Source organism: Platichthys flesus, chromosome 7 (genome assembly GCF_949316205.1).
Source record: "Platichthys flesus chromosome 7, fPlaFle2.1, whole genome shotgun sequence".
Taxonomy (NCBI): Eukaryota; Metazoa; Chordata; class Actinopteri; order Pleuronectiformes; family Pleuronectidae; genus Platichthys; species Platichthys flesus.
Genome location: NC_084951.1, coordinates 22,744,665 through 22,768,790, shown reverse-complemented (window position 1 = coordinate 22,768,790; position 24,126 = coordinate 22,744,665). Strand labels below are relative to the sequence as shown.

The 24,126-nt window shown below is 40.4% G+C and overlaps 1 protein-coding gene across 1 annotated transcript; it reads right to left on the bottom strand.

Moving 5' to 3' along the window:
* Positions 1-478: 478 nt before the first annotated feature.
* On the bottom strand, positions 479-8,218 carry LOC133957153 (chitotriosidase-1-like). The gene is made up of 10 exons (XM_062392598.1): positions 8,196-8,218; positions 7,739-7,770; positions 7,225-7,251; positions 6,878-7,082; positions 6,735-6,791; positions 1,812-1,977; positions 1,597-1,721; positions 1,378-1,501; positions 1,096-1,278; positions 479-610 (listed from the first exon to the last, which is right to left on the bottom strand). Exons 1-10 carry the CDS (start codon positions 8,216-8,218, stop codon positions 479-481), a joined length of 1,074 nt encoding a protein of 357 aa, XP_062248582.1.
* Between the last annotated feature and the right edge of the window lie 15,908 nt (positions 8,219-24,126).

Here is a 24,126-nt window from a genome sequence, read left to right as displayed (position 1 = left end):
TGTACTTGTTGTCGTAGGGGGAGTTGTTTTCATGGTAGTTGGAGGAGTTGTTGTAGTTGAGGCTGTGGTTGTGGAAGTTGAAGAACCTATAAAGAAAGAAACATTTTTATTACTGAGCGTAACCACTTAGATTTAAAAACAGAAACAGGAAGGAAGTTTATGAGAAAACATCAACTTAAGGAAAGCTGATAAAACTCATTAATTAAATCAAAATCACTACCTTAATACACACAATTTTTAAAATGTCTTACTTTGAACCAGGAGAGAATTCAGGTGGCTGATGAAGGGACTTTTGCTCTGGTTACAGAACTTTCCACTGAAGTCATCCAGGTCCAGAGACCAAACAAAGACTCCTCCAAATTGGTTTGCTTTTAAGTAACTGACCTGAGCGGATGAAGAGGAAATACTTCTGCATGTTAACAAAATACAGAATACGTCTCAACAGAGTCATGAGTCGCTTGCATCGTTATAACTAAATTTAACAGATGGTTACCTTCGTACTAATGCTGCGTGTGTCATCAAATCCAACCCACTGGTTTTCTGTGATGGCATATGGAACTTTCTGATCAGCAATCCGTTGGACTGTAGCCCCTTCAGTATAAAGGCAAGTCTGAAAAGAAGCATCACATGTCACATATAGATAGAAATAGAGTTCAGACCTTTATGGAGCGTTCAGACCAAAGATGACGCAAAATTGAACATCACGTTACTGGCCTGTTTTGGAATCTCTGGGCAACGGACAGAACTAACTGAGCAAGGCAGCTAATGCTCGTACTCGAATCTTGGTTCATGGTAAAGTGCAACCCATAGCTGGAATTAAATGAGATGAAAATTTCTCGAACTTCATTCTTTTGGTTTTACAGTAACGGGTTGTATCCAACGTTACCTGTCCACAGACAGTGAAAATTGGTTTGTCCTCAATTTCTGATACTTGGTTCATCACAAGGATTATTTAAAACACTTTCAATTTGTGTAGCTGTAACCCCACTTTGTGTAAAGGTTGGTTTATGCTTGGGCTGAACCCACATTTATTGTACAAAAAACATTAATAATATAAATTACTTACATTCACAGCTTGTAGTAATATAATAATACCTCATAATAGGCCCAGAATCCTTCTTCACCAGTGTAGCAGCCTTCTTCACCAGTGCCGTTGGCTGGAGCTCCAACATCACTGGATGCAGAGGAGAGGGAAAAAGCTCGCCCATATGCAGCTAGTCCCAAATTTAGCAATTGTGCAGGTGCTCCCTTGTCGACCCAATACTGCATGGCAGAGTCCTAAAGTGTGGGTGTGTGTGGGGGGGGACAATAAAGATGAGAGTGCATCTTTTCATAGATAGGGGTTCAGACAATCTCTGCATGAATCATGGTATTTACAGTATTATAGTAGATTTTGTCTCCAGTATCGTGTGATCCCCCGTATAAGGGACTGTGATGTCCTGTGACATTTTCCCAGGGGCCATGAAAGTCATACGTCAGCACATTGAGGAAGTCCAGGTCCCTGTTAGAATGCAGAGGAAGTCATGTTGATCAAAGTGCTTTGACATGTGATCATGGGTGCAATGTAAATATTAATGAAATAAAAGATTAGTTTACCTGGTAATCCTTTTGACTTCATAACTGGCATCTATAACCTCTCTCTCAGCAGAGACACTTGCTGTGAGGATTAATCGGTCACGGTTATGTTTCTTCCCTTCCGTCTCAAAGGCAGCATTGAGCTCCTACTCAACAACAAAAAAACATAGTTCAGTCAAGTTTAACATCCTATAAAAACAGATCCTATGGCATATTTCCAGAGGAAAGGGTCTGACCTTGCACAACAGTGTAAATTTCTGCTTGTTGTTTGGATTGCCTCCTGCTCCCACAGGGTACATCCAGTCCAGGTTTAACCCATCAAACTTAAATACTCTCAGTAATAGGACAGCAGACTGGATAAATGTTGTTCTCTTTTGTGTGGTTGACACCATCGTAGTGAATCTGAAAACATTTAACACAGGGTTCTTAATCTCCACTTAACTATAATTAGGAGTTATCAAGGTCACGTATGGACGGTATGAACTGTGTTGGTTCTAAATGATTATTGCAGACAATATGTAATTTAAATGCTTGTAGACGATATGTATTTTTTACCTGCCCAAAGCAGGTATCATTTGAATGTGGAAAGTTGCCCACTGCTCTCTCTTCTTTTTCTCCCTCTCCCTCTTAACTACTGATAAAGTACACCTTTGGACCGACCAGCAGGGGTGCTGATTGGCGTAGACGATCGGGCCAATAGGTTTTAATGAGGCGGGACGAATTGATGGAAAGCAGCGGATGCGAGGCCAATGCAGTCTCAAAAAAAAGAGAAGAGGACTCTGCTTTCTGAGAGGGACGACTACCATCTCGAGTTACACTATGGTTTGAATAATGACTAATGACTAATTGACGCGGATCAGCTGTCTCTCATAGTGTGTGTCTTTGTGCACCTCCTCTTCAAGTTGAGGGGGGGGGGGGGTGAAAGCGCTGCAGTTCGATGGGACGTGGTCGATCAGTGTGTGTGGAACTTCAGCACAAGTGATGTCATCAAACTCACAGGGATCCCTACTAGGCTAACAACACAGACTGGTGGAGGGATTTGTGTGCCACCGACCGAGAATCGTGGCCAATAACTTTCCTTCTTATTGTAATTTGTTATCTTATTGCCCCTATTGTATTCCCCTCTCATGAGGTGTTAGAATGTATTCATGAATTATCTCTGCTTTAGATTAATTCAGGTAGGTTAAAGGCTCAGATCGGCCACCTTAAAGCAATATAATATCCTGCTCTGAAAAGGAGGAGGGTAGACACCTTAGGTGTCCTCGCCCTTAAGAGGTTGTTGTGCAGGTGGAAACAATTTTTTCATGTATTTATTTACAGTTATTATGTTCCCTGTTGTAGGGGCTGAGGGCCTTTCTATTGCTGCATGTAAATTATATTTAAACAATGTGCTTGGGTATGGTTGGAATACATTTACGGTTAGGGTTCCCATTCTCTTTTAGGTGGCGCTCTGGTGCCGTTCACCCAGTCTGGCAGTTTTAAACGTGTTTTTAATGCATATAAATATATAATATATTAAAATTAAGTGTTAATTTTGAAACTAAGAAAGGATCTGTGTGTCGTGCTGTGGTTTTTTAAGGAGCACCTGGCTGGCCACCTCAGGCCCTGTTGGTATGATCAGCATCTTTAGTAGGCTACAATAAATTAATAAAAAAGCAGGACAACCAAGTAGCAGTCATATAAAAATATAAAAGCTTATTAAATTATCATTTCTCCCAGTTGGCAATCGCTGCAGTGGTTTGGCAAAAACCATATGTGCTGCTTTATCTAAACCAGGGGTCTCAAACTTGCGGCCCGCGGGCCAATTGCAGCCCTCGGGACGATGTTTTGTGGCCCCAACCTTAATATGAAAGTTTAATGTTAGTGCGGCCCGCAAGTTTTATATTGTAGCAACCCTGCTGTTAGCTTCTGTGTGGGACAATGTTATGATGTTCTGGTTTCCTACTGTGTGCCTGTCCAGTGAATGCACCATGCATGTGAGTGACATGGGGGGCGGGGTCGTGTGTGTGTGTGTGAGAGTGAGTGCGAGAGAGAGCCGGGAGAGAAAAGAGTGGCTTTGGATGTGCGGAGAGCAGGAGGGTGAAATCCATAGTTTTCTGCCCTCTTTTGCGCAGGTCATGATGTATCCAGTGCTTCATTTGTAAATCACACGGTGCCGGAACGCTAAGTACATATGACAGCGCACGACGAGCACAGGTCCCGGAACGCACATAAAACGACGCTTAAAGGCCAATGTATGCTTCTCCGTTTTGACGGACATGGACAGATCGGACCGCCTTCTCCAACGTGGAACGCCCTCTCCGGGCCTCTCCACGGCTCCTCGGAGAGCTTTTCGTGCAGCTCTCATTTTTCTAACTACACGTTGAAATGGCGGAGAGCCCACGGATAGCCCTTGGCTGTGATTGGTCCGCTAATGCCAGCATTTCGGGACCTCAAACTTCCTGTTCCATTCCCTACATCACAATAAACCTAAATCACAATTACGACTCTATGATTAATGTGACAATTGTGTTAAGCCAGCGGCGTTGTCCGGCTGACGGTGGCTGGTTAGAGCACTTACGGCATGTTTGTACGGTCACATATGGTTATAACGAACTTTCATAACGGGGCTAGCGGGCTAGCCACCATGCTAACTGCGGTGGGAACAGCGCAAAAAACCTGCTGACTTTAATCCCACGGCTCATGACACTGTTTCTCAAACACCGTCAGGTTAGAAGCAAACACTTGGTAGTAGTTAGTATCGGGTGTCCCTGCTGACTGTGTGTGGAAGCTGGGGGGAAGCTAGCTGCCTCCATGTAGCTTCAAGCTGTTGCAGCTGTTGAATTAGCAACGCAGTTTGGAAACAAGCCCGGGGAACCGCTGCGTTAAGACACGATAACATAAGCATTTTGACCCGCTGGGTGTCACTTTATTCAGCAAAAACTGTCGCATCATCAACAGCCTATTTCTGTTAGCTGCCATCATTCACTGTGTGTGAGGAGCCAGGAGGACGTAAATAACCCAGCGTGGACTTCTTCTATATACCTCATGAGGTAGGCTTCTCTAAGCTCGACTTTCGTTGCGCCATCTACTGTTCTGGCGGTGAATTGTTTTCACAACAAAAAGGCTCGTAGAACTATAAATCAAAAAGGGTCCGTCCGCTCCGTCCGTTCGTCAGTCCGCAACGGACTCGGAGAAGCATACTGATTTATAGTTCTACGAGCCTTTTTGTTCCGAAAACAGTTCACCGCCAGAACAGTAGTTGGCGCAACGGAAGTCGAGCTTAGAGAAGCCTACCTCATGAGATATATATAGAAGAAGTCCACGCTGGTTTATAAAGGCTGTTGATGACGCGACAGTTTTTGATGAAATAAAGTGACACCCAGCGGGACATAATGCTGATGTTATCGCATCTTAGGGCAGCGGTTCCCCGGTCTTGTTTCCAAACTGCGTCGCTAATTCAACAGCTGGAACCGCTTGAAGCTACACGGAGGCAGCTAGCTTCACCCCCCAGCTTCCACACACAGTCAGCACGGACACCCGATACTAACTACTACCAAGTGTTTGCTTCTAACCTGACGGTGTTTGAGAAACAGTGTCATGAGCCGTGGGATTAAAGTCAGCGGTGTATTGCGCTGTTCCCACCGCAGTTAGAATGGTGGCTAGCCCGTTATCCCCGTTATCAAAGTTCGTTATAACAGTATGTGACCGTACACACATGCCGTAAGTGCTCTAACCAGCCACCGTCAGCCAGACAACGCCGCTGGCTTAACACACTTGTCACATTAATCATAGAGTCGTAGTTGTGATTTAGGTTTATTGTGATTTAGGGAATGAAACAGGAAGTTTGAGGTCCGAAAATTATGTCGTCCTGCAATGCTGGCGTTAGCGGACCAATCACAGCCAAGGGCTATCCGTGGGCTCTCCGCCATGCCGACGTGTAGTTACAAAAATGAGAGCTGCACGAAAAGCTCTCCGGAGAGCCCCGGAGAGGGCGTTCCACGTAGGAGAAGGCGGTCCTATCTGTCCGTGTCCGTCAAAACGGAGAAGCATACATTGGCCTTGAGGCCTTAAGACAGCACACACATGCCACTTACCACGCAGTGGGACTTATTTAGGCCCTACTGCAGTGACGGTATCAGTCTTTGTGTCAGTGATTAATAAAGTGTCATCTTGAGCAAAGGCGACTTCTGTGTCCAGCGAAGAAAACGGACGGAACACACACACACACACACACACACACACACACACACACACGCACACACAATTTGTTAACTTGAAGGCAAATTCAAGAGACGCCACGGCTCCTTTACGCCCCCGCTGCACTGTGAGGTTTTGGGAGCTTCTTTACCCAGACGGATTATTCTAAACCGCAGCAGTTTATAACACGTCATTGAGCTAATATCTACATTTTACAGTCTGGGCTGTTGTACATTATTATTTACACCTGATATGTGTGGATGAATTTAAATTCCCTCATCCTCTGGTGGTGACCTTTACGCATCGAGCCACAGCCTGTACATGAAGATGTGCATAATTATTTTGGTTCATCTTAGAAGTCTGCATTTGTTATTATTTTATGAAATTGTGATGCTGTTGTTAAGAAAGCTTTATATATAACTTGTTAGATTATCTTGTTATTGCGTTGCCACAAATAAGTAATTTATCCACCGATGTCGACAGGGGCTCCGTAATTTTTTAGTGACTACATTATATTGTTATATTTTATTTTAATTATTTCTTTAAAAACTTTTTTTAATATTCATAATAATATATATTATTTTTTTCGATACGAGAGGTACCGGATCTGGCAGCAAGAAGTAAGCAAGAGAAAGCATGTTCAGGAGAACCATTCATGTTCTTCAATATTCTATTCATGTTCAGAAGAACCCATTGCAGTTAAATAACTGTTAATAAGGACATTTGAGAAGTTTGGATTTTTTTAGCAAAGTTTTTTTTTTTGTGGAATACGTGATGCGGCCCAGCCTCACCCAGATACTGCCTCCAGTGGCCCCCAGGTAATTTGAGTTTGAGACCCCTGATATAAACCATGTATTATAAAGGATGTGCAAATCACATCAAGAACACATGAATGGCTGCTTACACTTGTTTTTGGACTCGTAAAAAATGCCCAAATGTGAACGTATTTGTACGTATGTATCTATAGAGGTATCACTTACTTTATTTTGTTAAAGGTTGGACCACCAACAGCCAACAGGGTTTTGAGTGAAGGATTTCTGTGGGAACATAACATTTAAGTAATTAATGGAAAAATGTAAATGTTACATGATTTTTTTAAACGTGAACAAGCTAAAGTTCCAACCTGGTTTTGAGCCCATTAAACAACTGATAGCGGTATATGTCTGCTCTTCTAGTGGGGACCAGCTCATTGAAATCATTGATGTCAGAGAAGGCGTAGATCAGATGGGTACATTTGTTTGGATCGATATCCTCAATCGTGTACTTCCCGGCGTCTGCTCTATCTTCGGCCAAGCTGTTAAAGTAACACACCAGCCTTTCGGAAGAGCCTGAGACATGGATAAAGAAAAGTTTGAATTAGAATGAATTGGTTTTCAAAGACAGCAGTTTTATCCAACTCTCATCAATTGTTGACTTAGGAAACTTATTTATTTCCTGGAAGAACTTTTATGATTAATAAGTAACACTTACCCAAGCTGGCGATGACCAGGAAAAGACCTTCAAAGATAAAGAGTGGATCATTATGAGGTTAACTATCAAAGTTAACTGGTCAGTTCATGGTCATCCAAATCCACATGTAATCAGAATCTGAAAGTAAGTTTTCACAAAGAGGGAATTTGAAAGAAAAAAGTGGCTCTCAGGTGCTTACACAGAATACACATCACAAAAACAAACATAACAAAACAATACAAACAGTCCGAACAGTCCGGTCTAAGAAAAGAAGTGCAGGTGTGCATATTACAATTATCCAGTGAGGGTGAAATAAGTAAACATAATTAAATATAATTATAATATATATTATACCTTGTGACCACATTTTAAAATATACTTTATAACCCTAACCCTAACCCCAAAAAACTGCTAATTCCTAAGGGTTCACCTTTTCTTTCTGTCACTGGAAGTATGTAGTAGTAAAAAATTTGTTTTTAAGATCTGGTTGAGTGGAATATTAAAGAAAGTGTTTTACTTGGTTAGTGAGCCTTACCTGCTGTCAGAATTATGTTGCACATGTTGTCACTATATGGAATGAAAAGAAAGAAATAATAAAAATATATTTTTATAAACAGTTTTATGAAATAAAAACATGGTATTCATACAAATCTTCCCTCCGAGCACTCAAAATGCATCTCATTTCATTTCAGCATTTTCACTTAATTCTAGTTAAATACTAAGTATATGTTTTTTATAATTATATTCACATTTTTAACTGCATTTTAACCATTCCCAAAGAATCTTATCATACACTTCCAGGTTTGATCAGTGCCAACAGAATAAAAATCAATCAAAAAATATGAATACAATTAATGAAGCTCAATAACAACCATTATGATCATAATCACACAATCTCAGCGCGTGAGTTGGTTAGAGAGCCGGGAAAGTACAGCAGTGGTTTAATCTGATGTAATGTGGTAAAATGAAATCAAAGCAGAAGGGATACTTACGAAGGTAATGGTGAAAGAAGCATCTACTGTCTCCACCGTGACTTATGGAGAACTGATGAGTTTCTGGCTGTTTATTTGGATAAATAGTTCTTAAGGTGTGGTAGTTACATTGGGTGTGGATAATTAATGCATTTTTGCACTTTCCAAATAATTATACCCTGAAGTGGAGATGTGGATAAAGGACAGTTTAATTACCTGACGTCAGGAGACTTTTTATTTCCTTTTCACATTCTCAAACTGGATATCTACGCTGAAGAAATGATCTGAATTTCCCTCGGGATTAATAAAGTATCCATCTATCTATCTATCTATCTAGAACCAAAAAAATTTAAAATACTTACAAAGTAAGAAATAATTCAACAGCATTCGAGCTGTTTTTTTCTTTTGGTTAATTTTCACACTGAAGATATAATGGATAATTATGACAAACTGAAACCAGAGACATGGTCAGTCTGTTTAAATGGTTTGATAATTAACAAATCAATCTCATGTCCCTCAGGCGGCTAAAATATCATCATGACAAGATCATACTGAGTTTTCACCCCCAGTTGTTATCTTCCAGAAATCAACACAGAGGTTTGACATGTAAAAGTACAACAACTGTTAAACACAGACCCACAACATGTGAACAGAACAAGGCAAGAATAAATGGAGATGAGCAACAGCAGCATCATCATCATTATAAAAGGAATGTCTAATTACACAGTGTCAAACTAAACCAGTAAGAACACACCTACACTTAAGGTTAATTTGCATAACAAAAGAAATGCAATTCACATATAAGAGGTATCATTACACAAGGAATGTCCAGAAACAATTATATAAACACACAATGACACACACACCCAACTGGTTAAGAAACACTTACCTATTATCTTGTTGTTATTCCCCCATGTTAATACACTTTGCAGAGACTGAGGAGTAACAAACATAAATATACAGCACTGGTTTTGTGTAAAGACTGAACTAAAACACTGTGTAATGAACTAAAGATGTGATTCCTCATACACGTTAGTTAGTGTTTTCATTGGCTCACACAAAGCTAGTTTATTTATATAGGACGTATCCCACACCGGTGAAGTGCTTTGCATAAGAACAACACGCTGAAACCACTAAATGTGAAAGATTCCAGAGAATAGGTAAAAAAAAGTGGTGAAGTGAAAAGTTGTTTGAGACTCAAGTTATATCACAACGATCTATGGATACAGATTATCTTGTCATGGTGTCGTGGCCTCCTGGCACCAACCTGTCTCTGAAATTCTATGTAACCGGCCATGTTCAATTCAATTCAATTCAAAACAAAATTTTGTCCCCGAAGAGCAATTCTAAGACAAACAGAGCATGTCAAGATGAGTAAAAACAAGAAGTAAGAGTAGTGAATATGACTGAAAGGACGGTCCAAAGGATAATGACTGTAAAAACTAGGAACGTGAATAAATATTGACAGATTAAAGTAATCATAGTGGATTGAGGTATTGTGTACAGCTAAGGTGAATGATGCATATATGTATAGTACCAGGTAGCAGCACATTAATCTGTGTGATCAGGGACCAATCGGTTTAAAGTATTAGACTTCAAAATATGCTACATATGAAATCTGGAACTTTGTTCGACGAGACGTGAGTCTGACTCAGGGTAAGATTGTCTCCATATATTATATTCAATATATAGTACATTTTCAACAGTGAAAACAACATGGACCAAACATGTCACTTTTGGTACACTGAAATTGATTGGAAATTAAATAGGTTGTCTATAAATGGAATGAATATGTGTTTATTGAAATGTACAAATACAGATGCTGAAAACATTCGGAATCAGTATTTTTTAGTCGTCATGTTGAACTGGGTGTCATTTCACTTTGTGCATATTTTGAACAAAGAAGCGTGTTACACTTACATCTCATACTCGACCAGGTAATACCCAAGCTTACAAACGCAATCCCTGTAGCAAGGCGTCAGATCTCAGCGACCAGATCCCAGGATCTTGAGTTTCAGACAGTATGCGATGCTCAGATGTATGCACGGCACAGACATACACAGGCACACTCATGCAATTGTAGGGAAATTTAACCTCTGCTTTTAACCCATCTGGTGCAGGACACACAGAGCAGTGAGCAGCCATGTAGAGATCTGTCTGCAGCACTCGTCTCGGGATTATTCTTTGAAAACAGCACCTGTCAGCCTTGAGCCCCTCCTCACCCTAGCTGTTGTTTTAAAAAAAATGCTTTACTGGCTGTCCCGTAACCACAAAGAAATATTATAGTTTTGAGGCTACTTTGTTCAAATTTACTAGACCAAGGACAGCTCCAGTCCTCCGTCTAGTAAATTATTGCACTGCCAAACCAAATGTCAATTTTTCCCCTAAATTCTCTGAACTCTTATCTATCATTGTTTTACACTATGATAGAGTTATCATTGTTGCTCATTGTTACGTGCTGTGTTTTCTCTCTCTCCCCCTCTCATATCTCCTCTAGGTGGGAGCCTCAGAAGCATCTCCACTGGCACAGCTGAGGCCACTCTGTCATCAGGGTGTGGCAGACGTGGAGAGGAGACGGGCTACACTGACGTGCTGTATGCTGTTAGCTGTGTGCTGGGCACTGTCCGCTGTGGGCCGTGTGCTTTGTGCTTTGTGCTTTATTGTGGTTGTTGGTTGGTGTTTTCTTTTCCCCCTTCCTTTGGAGGAAGGGTGTTTTTTGTTAACATGATTATTCAATACGTCCTTATTTACTTATTAAACCTTAAAACGTATTGGCTTCCTTGTTTAGTGCCCGGTTTTATTTTCTAATTGTTCGTCCCTCTCCCTAGACAGCTTTGGGAACGTAACAGTCATTTTGATATCAACATTAACGACCTAACCAATGATTTTGCAACAGAATTCTTTAACATTACAAAGTATTTTTATATAGTCCAGCATGTGACTGGCCAACTCATAACCGCGGCCAAACATTAGATCTAGTCTTTACCCACAGTCTGAGCATCGCTTCCCTTATCTAAGAGGATGAATTTGTCTCTGACCATTTCTGTGTTCAGTTTAACTCCCTGTCGGTCCCGTCCTGTTTTTACGGTGGCCCTGAGAGCTCAACGAACAGCAACTTAAGAAAACACATGCAAGTTGATAAAAACACAAGCAAAGTAAGAAAACATCTTCATCAAGTTCACAACACAACACATTACAGAAACGCCGCATTCGGCTCCAGAGCCGCGGGTGGCAGACCCCTGTTTGGAACCGAATTTGTATGGTGTATTGGAAGTTTTTGTGTCTGCTGTGGCAGCAGTGTCCATCACTTTTAGCTGTCTGGAAACACTTCCATTGTCGTTTCTTCTCTATTTGCAGCGTGTTTCTCTATTTGCAGCGCGTTTCACTATTTGCAGGGCGTTTGTCTATTTGCAGTGCGTGTGTCTATTTGCTGCGCGTTTCTGTAATGTGTTGTGTTGTGTTTTGAACTTGATGAAGATGATTTCTTACTTTGCTTGTGTTTTGTCAACTTGCATGTGTTTTCTTAACTTGCATGTGTTTTCTTAAGTTGCTGTTCGTTGAGCTCTCAGGGCCACCGTATATTTTGGCTCTAAATGCTGCCATAAGGAAACGTCATCAGCTGTTTTAACATGACATCATATCATTCCTATGTGGATGACACCCAAATATATTTTGCCTTCAAGCTATAGTGTGCTAATAGAGTAACTATCTGCCATTATGGAATGGATGTCACATAACTTCCTTCAGTTAAATTGAAACAAAACAAAAATTATAGTCTTTGTTTCCAACCCCATATCATTTCTTGGTCCCATGGTAGCCAATATTACTTTCATTAAATTCATCTGAACTTCAAAACACATGTTAATCGAATCATTAAATTCTGCTACTTCCAAATCTTCAAGTCGGTTGTATCTTTCCCAGACTAAGAAAAACTAATACATGCCTTTGTTTTTCCCTGCCTGGATTAATATACAAAGCCCTGTTTATATGCCTTAGCCAAACCTTAGTAACTCATTTGGAGCATGTTCAAAATTCTGCTGCTCCTATTTTGACCAAAAAAAAAACTTGGATTCCCTATCAAGCCAATACTTGTGTCAATTCACTGGTTACCAGTTAAATTTGGGATTGATTTTAAGATTATTTTCATAACTTTTAAAACTCAACATTGGCTGGCCCCCACATACATTTCACAGCTATTGACTCCCCACAATCCAGGCTGTGACCAGAGATCTGCCAACCTGTCCCTGTTGGCTGTCCCTTGGTCAAAGCTCAATACTCAAGGGCGTTCTCTGTCAGGGCTCCGAGGCTCTGCAACTCCCAATCTGATGAGATTAGACAGGGAAAAAATTTCTGTCTGTAATCAGTTCTGCTTTACAGGAAAGCTGAGTGTTCAGTATCTCAGCATACAATGAAGAATTAAGGTTTAAGTCCAGGTTTGGTCTTTACTTGAATAAATAAAAAGATACACTTCACATTGTGATTTTTCATGTCAGTGACACATTCATTATGTGATATATCTGTTATAAGACAAGCAAAATAAGAGATTAGAGAGAGAGAGAGATTGTTATATGGGAATTGTTTAATGGAATTGAGTGAAGGGTATTCTTTCCCATGGCCACTTTTATCTCATAAGAATCTGACAGACAAATAACAACCAACAACCAACCCTAACCCGAAAAAACTAAACAAAATATGAGAAACCCTCATTTTTTTTTATTGAGTAGTATTGATTAAAATGTATCATAGTTAAAATCACAATATATAATTATTTTATACACAACCATTGTGTCACCATATAAGACAAATCTGTTCAGTTGAGGGCTTAACAAAGACCAAAATGAACACATCCATGCCATAGGGTTAGATACACCTACACAACATACAGTGTGTAAGCATCAACCATATAATGAAGCAAATGAAGTTAGATAAATGATAAAGGAAAGGAAACTGAAAACATAGATACAGGTACGATTTAAGCATAGTATCAGGACAACAGTTGTAATGACACAGTACAGTTGTTCGTATGACATTTTAATAATAAAAAATACTTAATGTTTTTTATTAAATATACATGGATTAAAGAGAAGATTTAATTGGTGATCAGGAGATTATGGAAATAAATATGTAAATTTTCATAATTTTGTCTAAAATGTTAATGATGAAGTTTAAATTATGGTTTTAATTATTTGTAGATTAGTGAGGCTGAAAACAAACAACTGAATGTTCATAGGAAATTGTAGTAAGGCTCATTTATAATAGTGACTTCAGTTGATAAGGATGAATATTTAAATATAACCTGCAACTCTAAGATTATTTGCATTCGTTGTCTTTTTTCTTGAATGTCTTTCCCACTGGACACTTTAGGAGCACTGGTCCTGAACAATCGTAATAAGTAGTTTTGTCTGAGGGATTGGGGAACAGCCCCGTTGTCTGTCCATTACAGGCACCTCGAACACGACTTGTAGTAGCAGGAGTTGTGGTAGTGGGAGTTGTTGTAGTGGGAGTTGGATTAGTTGTTGTGGTAGTGGGAGAAGTTGTGGTAATTGGAGTCATTGCTGTGGCTGTGGTAGTTGTTTCGCAAGTGCTGGTTTTTTTCTTGAATTCCTTTCCAACTGGACACTTTAGGAGCACTGGTCCTGAACAGTCGTAATAAGTAGTTTTGTCTGAGGGATTGGGGAACAGCCCCGTCATCTGTCCATTACAGGCACCTCGAACACGACTTGTAGTAGCAGGAGTTGTGGTAGTTGGAGTCATTGCTGTGGCTGTGGTAGTTGTTTCGCAAGTGCTGGTTTTTTTCTTGAATTCCTTTCCCACTGGACACTTTAGGAGCACTGGTCCTGAACAGTCGTAATAAGTAGTTTTGTCTGAGGGATTGGGGAACAGCCCGGTCGTCTGTCCATTACAGGCACCTTTACCACTATTTATAGTAGTAGGAGTTGTTGTGGTAGTGGTAGTTGTAGTAGTTGGCATTGTGGTAGTGATAGTTGGAGTAGTTGTGATGGTAGTGGGAGAAGGATAGTCACATCTCTTGAGGTTATTGTTGAAGACCAATCCAGCTGGACAGTTTTGGAGGTGGGCTCCATCATGGCCACAGTTGTAAAAAGAACCTGGGTCTGAGGGATTTGGGAAAAGCCCTGCTGTCGCTCCATTACAGGCACCTTTACCACTATTTATAGTAGTAGGAGTTGTTGTGGTAGTGGTAGTTGTAGTAGTTGGCGTTGTTGTAGTGATAGTTGGACTAGTTGTGATGGTAGTGGGAGAAGGATAGTCACATCTCTTGAGGTTATTGTTGAAGACCAATCCAGCTGGACAGTTTTGGAGATGGGCTCCATCATGGCCACAGTTGTAAAAAGAACCTGGGTCTGAGGGATTTGGGAAAAGCCCTGCTGTCGCTCCATTACAGGCACCTTTACCACTATTTATAGTAGTAGGAGTTGTTGTGGTAGTGGTAGTTGTAGTAGTTGGCGTTGTGGTAGTGATAGTTGGAGTAGTTGTGATGGTAGTGGGAGAAGGATAGTCACATCTCTTGAGGTTATTGTTGAAGACCAATCCAGCTGGACAGTTTTGGAGGTGGGCTCCATCATGGCCACAGTTGTAAAAAGAACCTGGGTCTGAGGGATTTGGGAAAAGCCCTGCTGTCGCTCCATTACAGGCACCTTTACCACTATTTATAGTAGTAGAAGTTGTGGTAGTAGGAGTAGTTGTAGTGGTAGTTGGAGTAGTTGTGATGGTAGTGGGAGAAGGATAGTCACATCTCTTGAGGTTATTGTTGAAGACCAATCCAGCTGGACAGTTTTGGAGGTGGGCTCCATCATGGCCACAGTTGTAAAAAGAACCTGGGTCTGAGGGATTTGGAAACAGCCCCGCTGTCGCTCCATTACAGGCACCTTTACCACTATTTATAGTAGTAGAAGTTGTGGTAGTAGGAGTAGTTGTAGTGGTAGTTGGAGTAGTTGTGGTGCTAGTGGTTGTGGGAGTTGTGATTATAGTAGTTGGAGTTGTTGTTGTGGTAGTGGGAGTTGTGGTTGTAGTAGTTGTAGTTGTGTTCGTAGTAGTTATAGTTGTTTCGCAGGTGCTGTTTTTTTTCTTGAATTCCATTCCATCTGGACACTTTAGGAGCACTGGTCCTGAACAGTCGTAATAAGTAGTTTTGTCTGAGGGATTGGGGAACAGCCCCGTTGTCTGTCCATTACAGGCACCTCGAACACGACTTGTAGTAGTAGGAGTTGTGGTAGTGGGAGTCATTGCTGTGGCTGTGGTAGTTGTTTCGCAAGTGCTGGTTTTTTTCTTGAATTCCTTTCCCACTGGACACTTTAGGAGCACTGGTCCTGAACAGTCGTAATAAGTAGTTTTGTCTGAGGGATTGGGGAACAGCCCCGTTGTCTGTCCATTACAGGCACCTCGAACATGACTTGTAGTAGTAGGAGTTGTGGTAGTGGGAGTCATTGCTGTGGCTGTGGTAGTTGTTTCGCAAGTGCTGTTTTTTTTCTTGAATTCCTTTCCCACTGGACACTTTAGGAGCACTGGTCCTGAACAGTCGTAATAAGTAGTTTTGTCTGAGGGATTGGGGAACAGCCCCGTTGTCTGTCCATTACAGGCACCTCGAACATGACTTGTAGTAGTAGGAGTTGTGGTAGTGGGAGTCATTGCTGTGGCTGTGGTAGTTGTTTCGCAAGTGCTGGTTTTTTTCTTGAATTCCTTTCCCACTGGACACTTTAGGAGCACTGGTCCTGAACAGTCGTAATAAGTAGTTTTGTCTGAGGGATTGGGGAAAAGCCCCGTTGTCTGTCCATTACAGGCACCTCGAACACGACTTGTAGTAGTAGGAGTTGTGGTAGTGGGAGTCATTGCTGTGGCTGTGGTAGTTGTTTCGCAAGTGCTGGGTTTTTTCTTGAATTCCTTTCCCACTGGACACTTTAGGAGCACTGGTCCTGAACAGTCGTAATAAGTAGTTTTGTCTGAGGGATTGGGGAACAGCCCTGTTGTCTGTCCATTACAGGCACCTCGAACATGACTTGTAGTAGTAGGAGTTGTGGTAGTGGGAGTCAATGCTGTGGCTGTGGTAGTTGTTTCGCAAGTGCTGTTTTTTTTCTTGAATTCCTTTCCCACTGGACACTTTAGGAGCACTGGTCCTGAACAGTCGTAATAAGTAGTTTTGTCTGAGGGATTGGGGAACAGCCCCGTTGTCTGTCCATTACAGGCACCACGAACATGACTAGTGGTAGTAGGAGTTGTGGTAGTGGGAGTCATTGCTGTGGCTGTGGTAGTTGTTTCGCAAGTGCTGGTTTTTTTCTTGAATTCCTTTCCCACTGGACACTTTAGGAGCACTGGTCCTGAACAGTCGTAATAAGTAGTTTTGTCTGAGGGATTGGGGAACAGCCCCGTTGTCTGTCCATTACAGGCACCTCGAACACGACTTGTAGTAGTAGGAGTTGTGGTAGTGGGAGTCATTGCTGTGGCTGTGGTAGTTGTTTCGCAAGTGCTGGTTTTTTTCTTGAATTCCTTTCCCACTGGACAGTTTAGGAGCACTGGTCCTGAACAGTCGTAATAAGTAGTTTTGTCTGAGGGATTGGGGAACAGCCCTGTTGTCTGTCCATTACAGGCACCTCGAACATGACTTGTAGTAGTAGGAGTTGTGGTAGTGGGAGTCATTGCTGTGGCTGTGGTAGTTGTTTCGCAAGTGCTGTTTTTTTTCTTGAATTCCTTTCCCACTGGACACTTTAGGAGCACTGGTCCTGAACAGTCGTAATAAGTAGTTTTGTCTGAGGGATTGGGGAACAGCCCCGTTGTCTGTCCATTACAGGCACCTCGAACATGACTTGTAGTAGTAGGAGTTGTGGTAGTGGGAGTCATTGCTGTGGCTGTGGTAGTTGTTTCGCAAGTGCTGGTTTTTTTCTTGAATTCCTTTCCCACTGGACACTTTAGGAGCACTGGTCCTGAACAGTCGTAATAAGTAGTTTTGTCTGAGGGATTGGGGAACAGCCCCGTTGTTTGTCCATTACAGGCACCTCGAACATGACTTGTAGTAGCAAGAGTTGTGGTAGTGGGAGCTGAATTAGTTGTTGTGGTAGTGGGAGAAGTTGTGGTATGGGGAGTCATTGCTGTTGTTATGGTAGTTTGAATTGTTTCACAAGTGCTGGTTTTTTTCTTGAATTCTTTTCCGACTGGACACTTTAGGAGCACTGGTCCTGAACAGTCGTAATAAGTAGTTTTGTCTGAGGGATTGGGGAACAGCCCGGTCGTCTGTCCATTACAGGCACCTTTACCACTATTTATAGTAGTAGGAGTTGTTGTGGTAGTGGTAGTTGTAGTAGTTGGCGTTGTGGTAGTGATAGTTGGAGTAGTTGTGATGGTTATGGGAGAAGGATAGTCACATCTCTTGAGGTTATTGTTGAAGACCAATCCAGCTGGACAGTTTTGGAGGTGGGCTCCATCATGGCCACAGTTGTAAAAAGAACCTGGGTCTGAGGGATTAGGGAAAAGCCCTGCTGTTGCTCCATTACAGGCACCTTTACCACTATTTATAGTAGTAGGAGTTGTTGTGGTAGTGGTAGTTGTAGTAGTTGGCGTTGTGGTAGTGATAGTTGGAGTAGTTGTGATGGTTATGGGAGAAGGATAGTCACATCTCTTGAGGTTATTGTTGAAGACCAATCCAGCTGGACAGTTTTGGAGGTGGGCTCCATCATGGCCACAGTTGTAAAAAGAACCTGGGTCTGAGGGATTTGGGAAAAGCCCTGCTGTCGCTCCATTACAGGCACCTTTACCACTATTTATAGTAGTAGGAGTTGTTGTGGTAGTGGTAGTTGTAGTAGTTGGCGTTGTGGTAGTGATAGTTGGAGTAGTTGTGATGGTAGTGGGAGAAGGATAGTCACATCTCTTGAGGAAATTGTTGAAGACCAATCCAGCTGGACAGTTTTGGAGGTGCGCTCCATCATGGCCACAGTTGTAAAAAGAACCTGGGTCTGAGGGATTTGGAAACAGCCCCGCTGTCGCTCCATTACAGGCACCTTTACCACTATTTATAGTAGTAGAAGTTGTGGTAGTAGGAGTAGTTGTAGTGGTAGTTGGAGTAGTTGTGGTGGTAGTGGTTGTGGGAGTTGTGATTATAGTAGTTGGAGTTGTTGTTGTGGTAGTGGGAGTTGTGGTTGTAGTAGTTGTAGTTGTGTTCATAGTAGTTATAGTTGTTTCGCAGGTGCTGTTTTTTTTCTTGAATTCCTTTCCAACTGGACACTTTAGGAGCACTGGTCCTGAACAGTCGTAATAAGTAGTTTTGTCTGAGGGATTTGGGAACAGCCCGGTCGTCTGTCCATTACAGGGAGTTGTTGTGGTGGTAGTTGGAGAAGGATACTCACAGCGTTGACAGCTTTTCTTGAATTCCAATCCATCTGGACACCTTTGGAGGTGCGCTCCATAAGGGCCACAGTTGTAAAAAGAACCTTTGTCTGAGGGATTGGGGACAAGCCCGGCTGTCACTCCCTTACAGGGACCTTTTGCACGAAACAGAAACAGCAGACAAATTTACTAAGAAAAAAACATCAATTCAATAAAAGCTGATAATACTCGTTAATTAAATAAAAAATCACTTCCTCACTGCACACACTTTTTAGAATTTCTTACATTGAACAAGGAGAGAATTCAGGTGGCTGATGAAGGGACTTTTGCTCTGTTTACAGAAATTTCCAGTGAAGTCATCCAGATCCAGAGACCAAACAAAGGCTCCTCCAAATTTCTTTGCTTTTAAGTAACTGACCTGAGAGGATGAAGAGGAAAATACTTCTGCATGTTAACAAAACACAGAATACGTCCAAACTGAGTTCTGAGTCATTTTTATCGTTATAATTAAATTTAACAGATGGTTACCTTTGTACTAATGCTGCGTGTGTCATCAAATCCAACCCACTGGTTTTCTGTGATGGCATATGGAACTTTCTGATCAGCAATCCAGTGGACTGTAGCCCCTTTAGTATAAAGGCAAGTCTGAAAAGATGCATCACATTTCACATATAGATGCAAAGAAATATAGTTCAGACCTTTATGGAGCGTTCAGACCAAACATGACAAAAAATGTAAACTCATGTTATTGGCCTGCTTTTGGAATCACTGGGCAACGGACAGAACTAACTGAGTAGGGCAGCTAATGCTCCTACTCTAATCTTGGTTCACAATAAAGTGCAACCCATTGCTGGAATTAAATGAGATGAATATTTCCAGAACTTCATTCTTTGTGTTTTAGAGTAACGGGTTGTATCCAAAATGATGTGTCCACAGACAGTGAAAATTGGGTTGTCCTCAATTTCTGATTCTAGGTTCATCACCAGGATTATTTGAAACACTTTCAACTTGTGTAGCTGTAACCCCACTGTATGAAAAGGTTGGTTAATGCTTGGCTAATAATATAAATAACTTACATTCAGAGCTCATAGTAATATAATAATACCTCATAATAGGCCCAGAATCCTTCTTCACCAGTGTAGAAGCCCTCTTTACCAGCGCCGCTGGCTGGAGCTCCAACATCACTGGATGCAGAGGAGAGGGAAAAAGCTCGCCCATATGCAGCTAGTCCCAAATTAAGCAATTGTACAGGTGCTCCCTTGTCCACCCAATACTGCATGGCAGAGTCCTAAAGTGTGTGTGTGTGGGGGGGGAGACAATAAAGATGAGAGTGCATCTGTTCATAGATATGGTTTCAGACAATCTCTGTATGAATCGTGGTATTTACAGTATTATAGTAGATTTTGTCTCCAGTATCGTGGGATCCCATGTATAAGGGACTGTGATGTCCTGTGACATTTTCACAGGAGCTGTGAAAGTCAAATGTCAGCACATTTAGGAAGTCCAGGTCCCTGTTAGAGTGCAGAGGAAGGCATGTTGACCAAAGTGCTTTGACATGTAGTCATGGGTGTAATGTAAATATTTATGAAATAAAAGATTAATTTACTTGGTAATGTTTTTGACTTCATAACTGGCATCAATAACCTCTCTCTCAGCAGAGACACTTGCTGTGAGGATTAATCGGTCACGGTTATGTTTCTTCCCTTCAGTCTCAAAGGCAGCATTGAGCTCCTTCTCAACAACAACAAAAAAACATAGTTCAGTCAAGTCTAACATCCTATAAAAACAGATCCTATGGCATATTTCTTTGAGTTCCAGAGGAAAGGGTCTGACCTTGCACAACAGTGTAAATTTCTGCTTGTTGTCTGGGTCACCTCCTGCTCCCACAGGGTACATCCAGTCCAGGTTTAACCCATCAAACTGAAATATTCTCAGTATTGCAACAGCAGACTGGATGAATGTTGTTCTCTTTTGTGTGGTTGACACCATCGTAGTGAATCTGAAAATATTTCACACAGGGCTCTTAATATCCACTTAATTATAATATGGAGTTAATAACATCTTTAGTGGGCTACATTATAATAATAAAAAAGCAGGAGACGAGTAAGAAGCATATACAAATATAAAAGCTTATTAAATGATCATTGCTCCCGGTTTGCATACGCTGCAGTGGTTTGGCACAAACCACATGTGCTGCTTCATCTAAACCATGTTTTTATGCTGGATGTGCGGTTCACAAAAAAAATACATGAATGGACATAGAATTACAAATACCAGCATACTTTAGTGCTGCTTTTTGTATCTATTTTTGTATCTATAAGTATATCTTACTTTTCTTTGTTAAAGGTTGGGCCACCAACAGCCAACAGTGTTTTGAGTGAAGGATTTCTGTGGGAGCATAACATTTAATTAGTTATTGGAAAAATATTTTTTTTAAATGATTTTTTAAATATGAACAAGCTTAAGTTCTAACCTGGTTTTGAGCCCATTAAACAACTGATAACGGAATATGTCTGCTCTTCTAGTGGGGACCAGCTCATTGAAATCATTGATGTTAGAGAAGGCGTAGATCAGATGGGTACATTTGTTTGGATCGATATCCTCAATCGTGAACTTCCCGGCGTCTGCTCTATCTTCGGCCAAGCTGTTAAAGTAACACACCAGCCTTTCAGAAGAGCCTGAGACATTGATAAAGAAAAGTTTGAATTAGATTGAATTGGTTTTCAAAGACAGCAGTTTTATCCAACTCTGATCAATTGTTGACTTAGGAACCTTATTTATTTCCTGGAAGAACTTTTATGATTAATAAGTAACATTTACCCAAGCTGGCGATGACCAGGAAAAGACCTTCAAAGATAAAGAGTGGATCATTATGAGGTTAACTAGATAAGTTACCTGGTCAGTTCATCTAAATCCAAATGTTATTCGAGCCTTGTGACCATATTTTGAGAGAAACTGTTTTTCAAATATGGTTAAGTGGAATATTTAAGGGAGTGTTTTACTTGGTTAGTGAGCCTTACCTGCTGTCAGAACTATGTTGCACATGTTGTCACTCTGTGGAAAGAAAAGAAAGAATTAAGAAAATAACCTTTTTTAAACAGTATTGATACTAATCTTTACTCTGAGCACTCAACGTGAAATTCATTTTATTTCAGCATTTTCACTTAGTCTATTTGGATTCTTCAAATCAATCAAAAAAGATCAATACAATTTAAAAAAGCTAAATAACAATCATTATGATCATAATCACAATCTCAGCGTGTGAGTTGGTTAGAGAGCCGGTATAGTACACCAGTGATTAACTCTTTAGTAATGTGGTACAATGAAATCAAAGCAGAAGGGATACTTACAAAGGTAATGGTGAAAGAAACATCTACTGTCTCCACCGTGACTGATTGAGAACTAATGCGTTTCTGGCTGTTAGATTGGATATATAGCTCCTAGGGTGTGGTCGTTTCATTGGGTGTGGATAGTGCATTGTTAAAATGTCCAAATAATTATACACTGATGGAGTTCTGGACAAATTAAGTTTAATTACCTGACGTCAGGTGATGGGGAACATTTAGTACATTTAAAAGCGTGTACAAAATAATTCATAATGGATAATTGACCAATTTTGAGCAGTTTTTTTCTTTTGGTTCATTTTGACACTAAAGATATAATGGATAATTATGAAAGGAGGGATGTGTGAAATGAATGACAAATTGAAACCTTGGACATGGTCCATCTGTTTAAATGGTTTGAGAATGAACAAATCTTATGTCTCTAAGGCGGCAAATAGATCATAATGAAAAGGTCATAATGAGTTTTCAACGCCAGTTGTTAACCTCCTGAAATCAACCCAGAAGTTTGAGACGTCAACACAATATGATGTAATGTAAGTAAAAGTACAGACACAGTACTTTGTTAAACACAGACCCACAATAAATGAACATAACAAGGCAAGGATAAGTGGAGATGAGCCACAACAGCATCATCATCATTATTATAAAAGGCATGTCTAATTACACAAGGTAAAACTTACAGTAAGAACACACCCACGCTAAAGATTAGCTTGGATAACCTAAGAAACAATAATTTACAGATAATAAGTCTCATCACACAAGGCATGTCCAGAAACAATTATATAAACACACAATGGCACACATACCCAACCGGGGATAGAAACACCTACTTATTATCTTGTTGTTATTCCTCAATGTTAATAAATTGTGTGGAACTGAGGATTAACAAACCTAAATATATACTGCACTGGTTTTGTGTGTAGACTGAACTAAAACACTGTGTAATGAACTAAAGATATGATTCCTCGTACACGTGAGTTTGGGTTTTTATTGGCTCACACCAAGCGAATAGATGTGAAAGATGGCAGAAAATATTTAAATAGATCAGTGGTGAAGTGAAAAGTTGTTTGAGACACCGAAGGGCAATTCTAAGACAAATGGAGAATGTCAAGATGAGTAAAAACGAGAAGTAAGAGTAGTGAATATGATTGACAGGACGGACTAAAGGATAAATACTGACTGATTAAAGTAATCGTAGTGGATTGAGGTATTATGTTCAGCTAAGGTGAATGATGAATATATGTACAGGACCAGGTAGCAGCACATGAATCAGTGTGATCAGGGACCAATCGGTTTAAAGTATTAGACTTGAAAATATGCTAATTATGAAATCTGGAACCTTTGTTCAACGATTCTGATTCAGGGTAAGATTGTCTCCATATATTATATTCAATATATAGTTCATTTTCAACAGTAAAATCAACATTGACCAAGCATGTCACATTTGGTACACTGAATTTGATAGGAAATGAAACATGTTCATATCCATGCGGGTTTAGTTTCAGCTATGCTCTAGACATCCGCCACAAAACAAGACTTTACCTGAATAAATGAAAGGATACACTTCACATTGGGATTTTTCACGTCAGTGACACATTCATTATGTGATATATCTGTTATAAGACAAACAAAAAAAGAATTGAGAGAGAGGAAGATTGTGATATGGGAATAGTTTAATTGAATTGAGTGAGGGTTTTCTTTCCCACAGTCCCTTTTATCTCATAAGAATCTGAAAAACAAATAACAACCAACCAATGATCAAATAAAAAAAAACTAAATAACATTTGAGAACCCTTCATTTTTTTACCCATGATTGAATTCTTTACTGAGTATTATTGATTACAATGTATCATAGTTGAGCTCACAATAAATTATTTCATACACAACCATTGTGTCGCCATATAAGACAATTCTGTTCAGTTGAGGGCTAAACAAAGACCAAAATGAACACATCCATGCAATAGGGTTAGATACACACACACAACATACAGTGTGTATGCATCAACCATTGATGAAGCAAATGAAGTTAGATAAATGATAATGGAAAGGAGACCAAAATGTTCATACAGGTACGATTTAAGAACAGTATCAGGACAACAGTTGTAATGACACAGTACAGTTGTTTCGTATGAAATGTTAACAATTAAAAATAATTAATGTTTTTTATTAAACATACATGGATTAGAGAAGATTTGATTGGCGAGGGGGGATTATGGAAATAAATCTATAAATGTTCATAGTTTCGTCTATAATGTTAATGATAAAGTATAAATTAT

What these genes read in the sequence shown, in the direction of transcription:
- LOC133957153 (XM_062392598.1), bottom strand. Translation starts at nt 8,218, where the DNA reads ATGCTTCTTTCACCATTACCTTC. An exon ending in CTTCTTTCACCATTACCTTC is followed by an intron (nt 7,771 to 8,195) that starts GTAAGTATCCCT and finishes CATTCCATATAG; the next exon opens with TGACAACATGTGCAACATAA. An exon ending in CCTGGTCATCGCCAGCTTGG is followed by an intron (nt 7,083 to 7,224) that starts GTAAGTGTTACT and finishes TCCATGTCTCAG; the next exon opens with GCTCTTCCGAAAGGCTGGTG.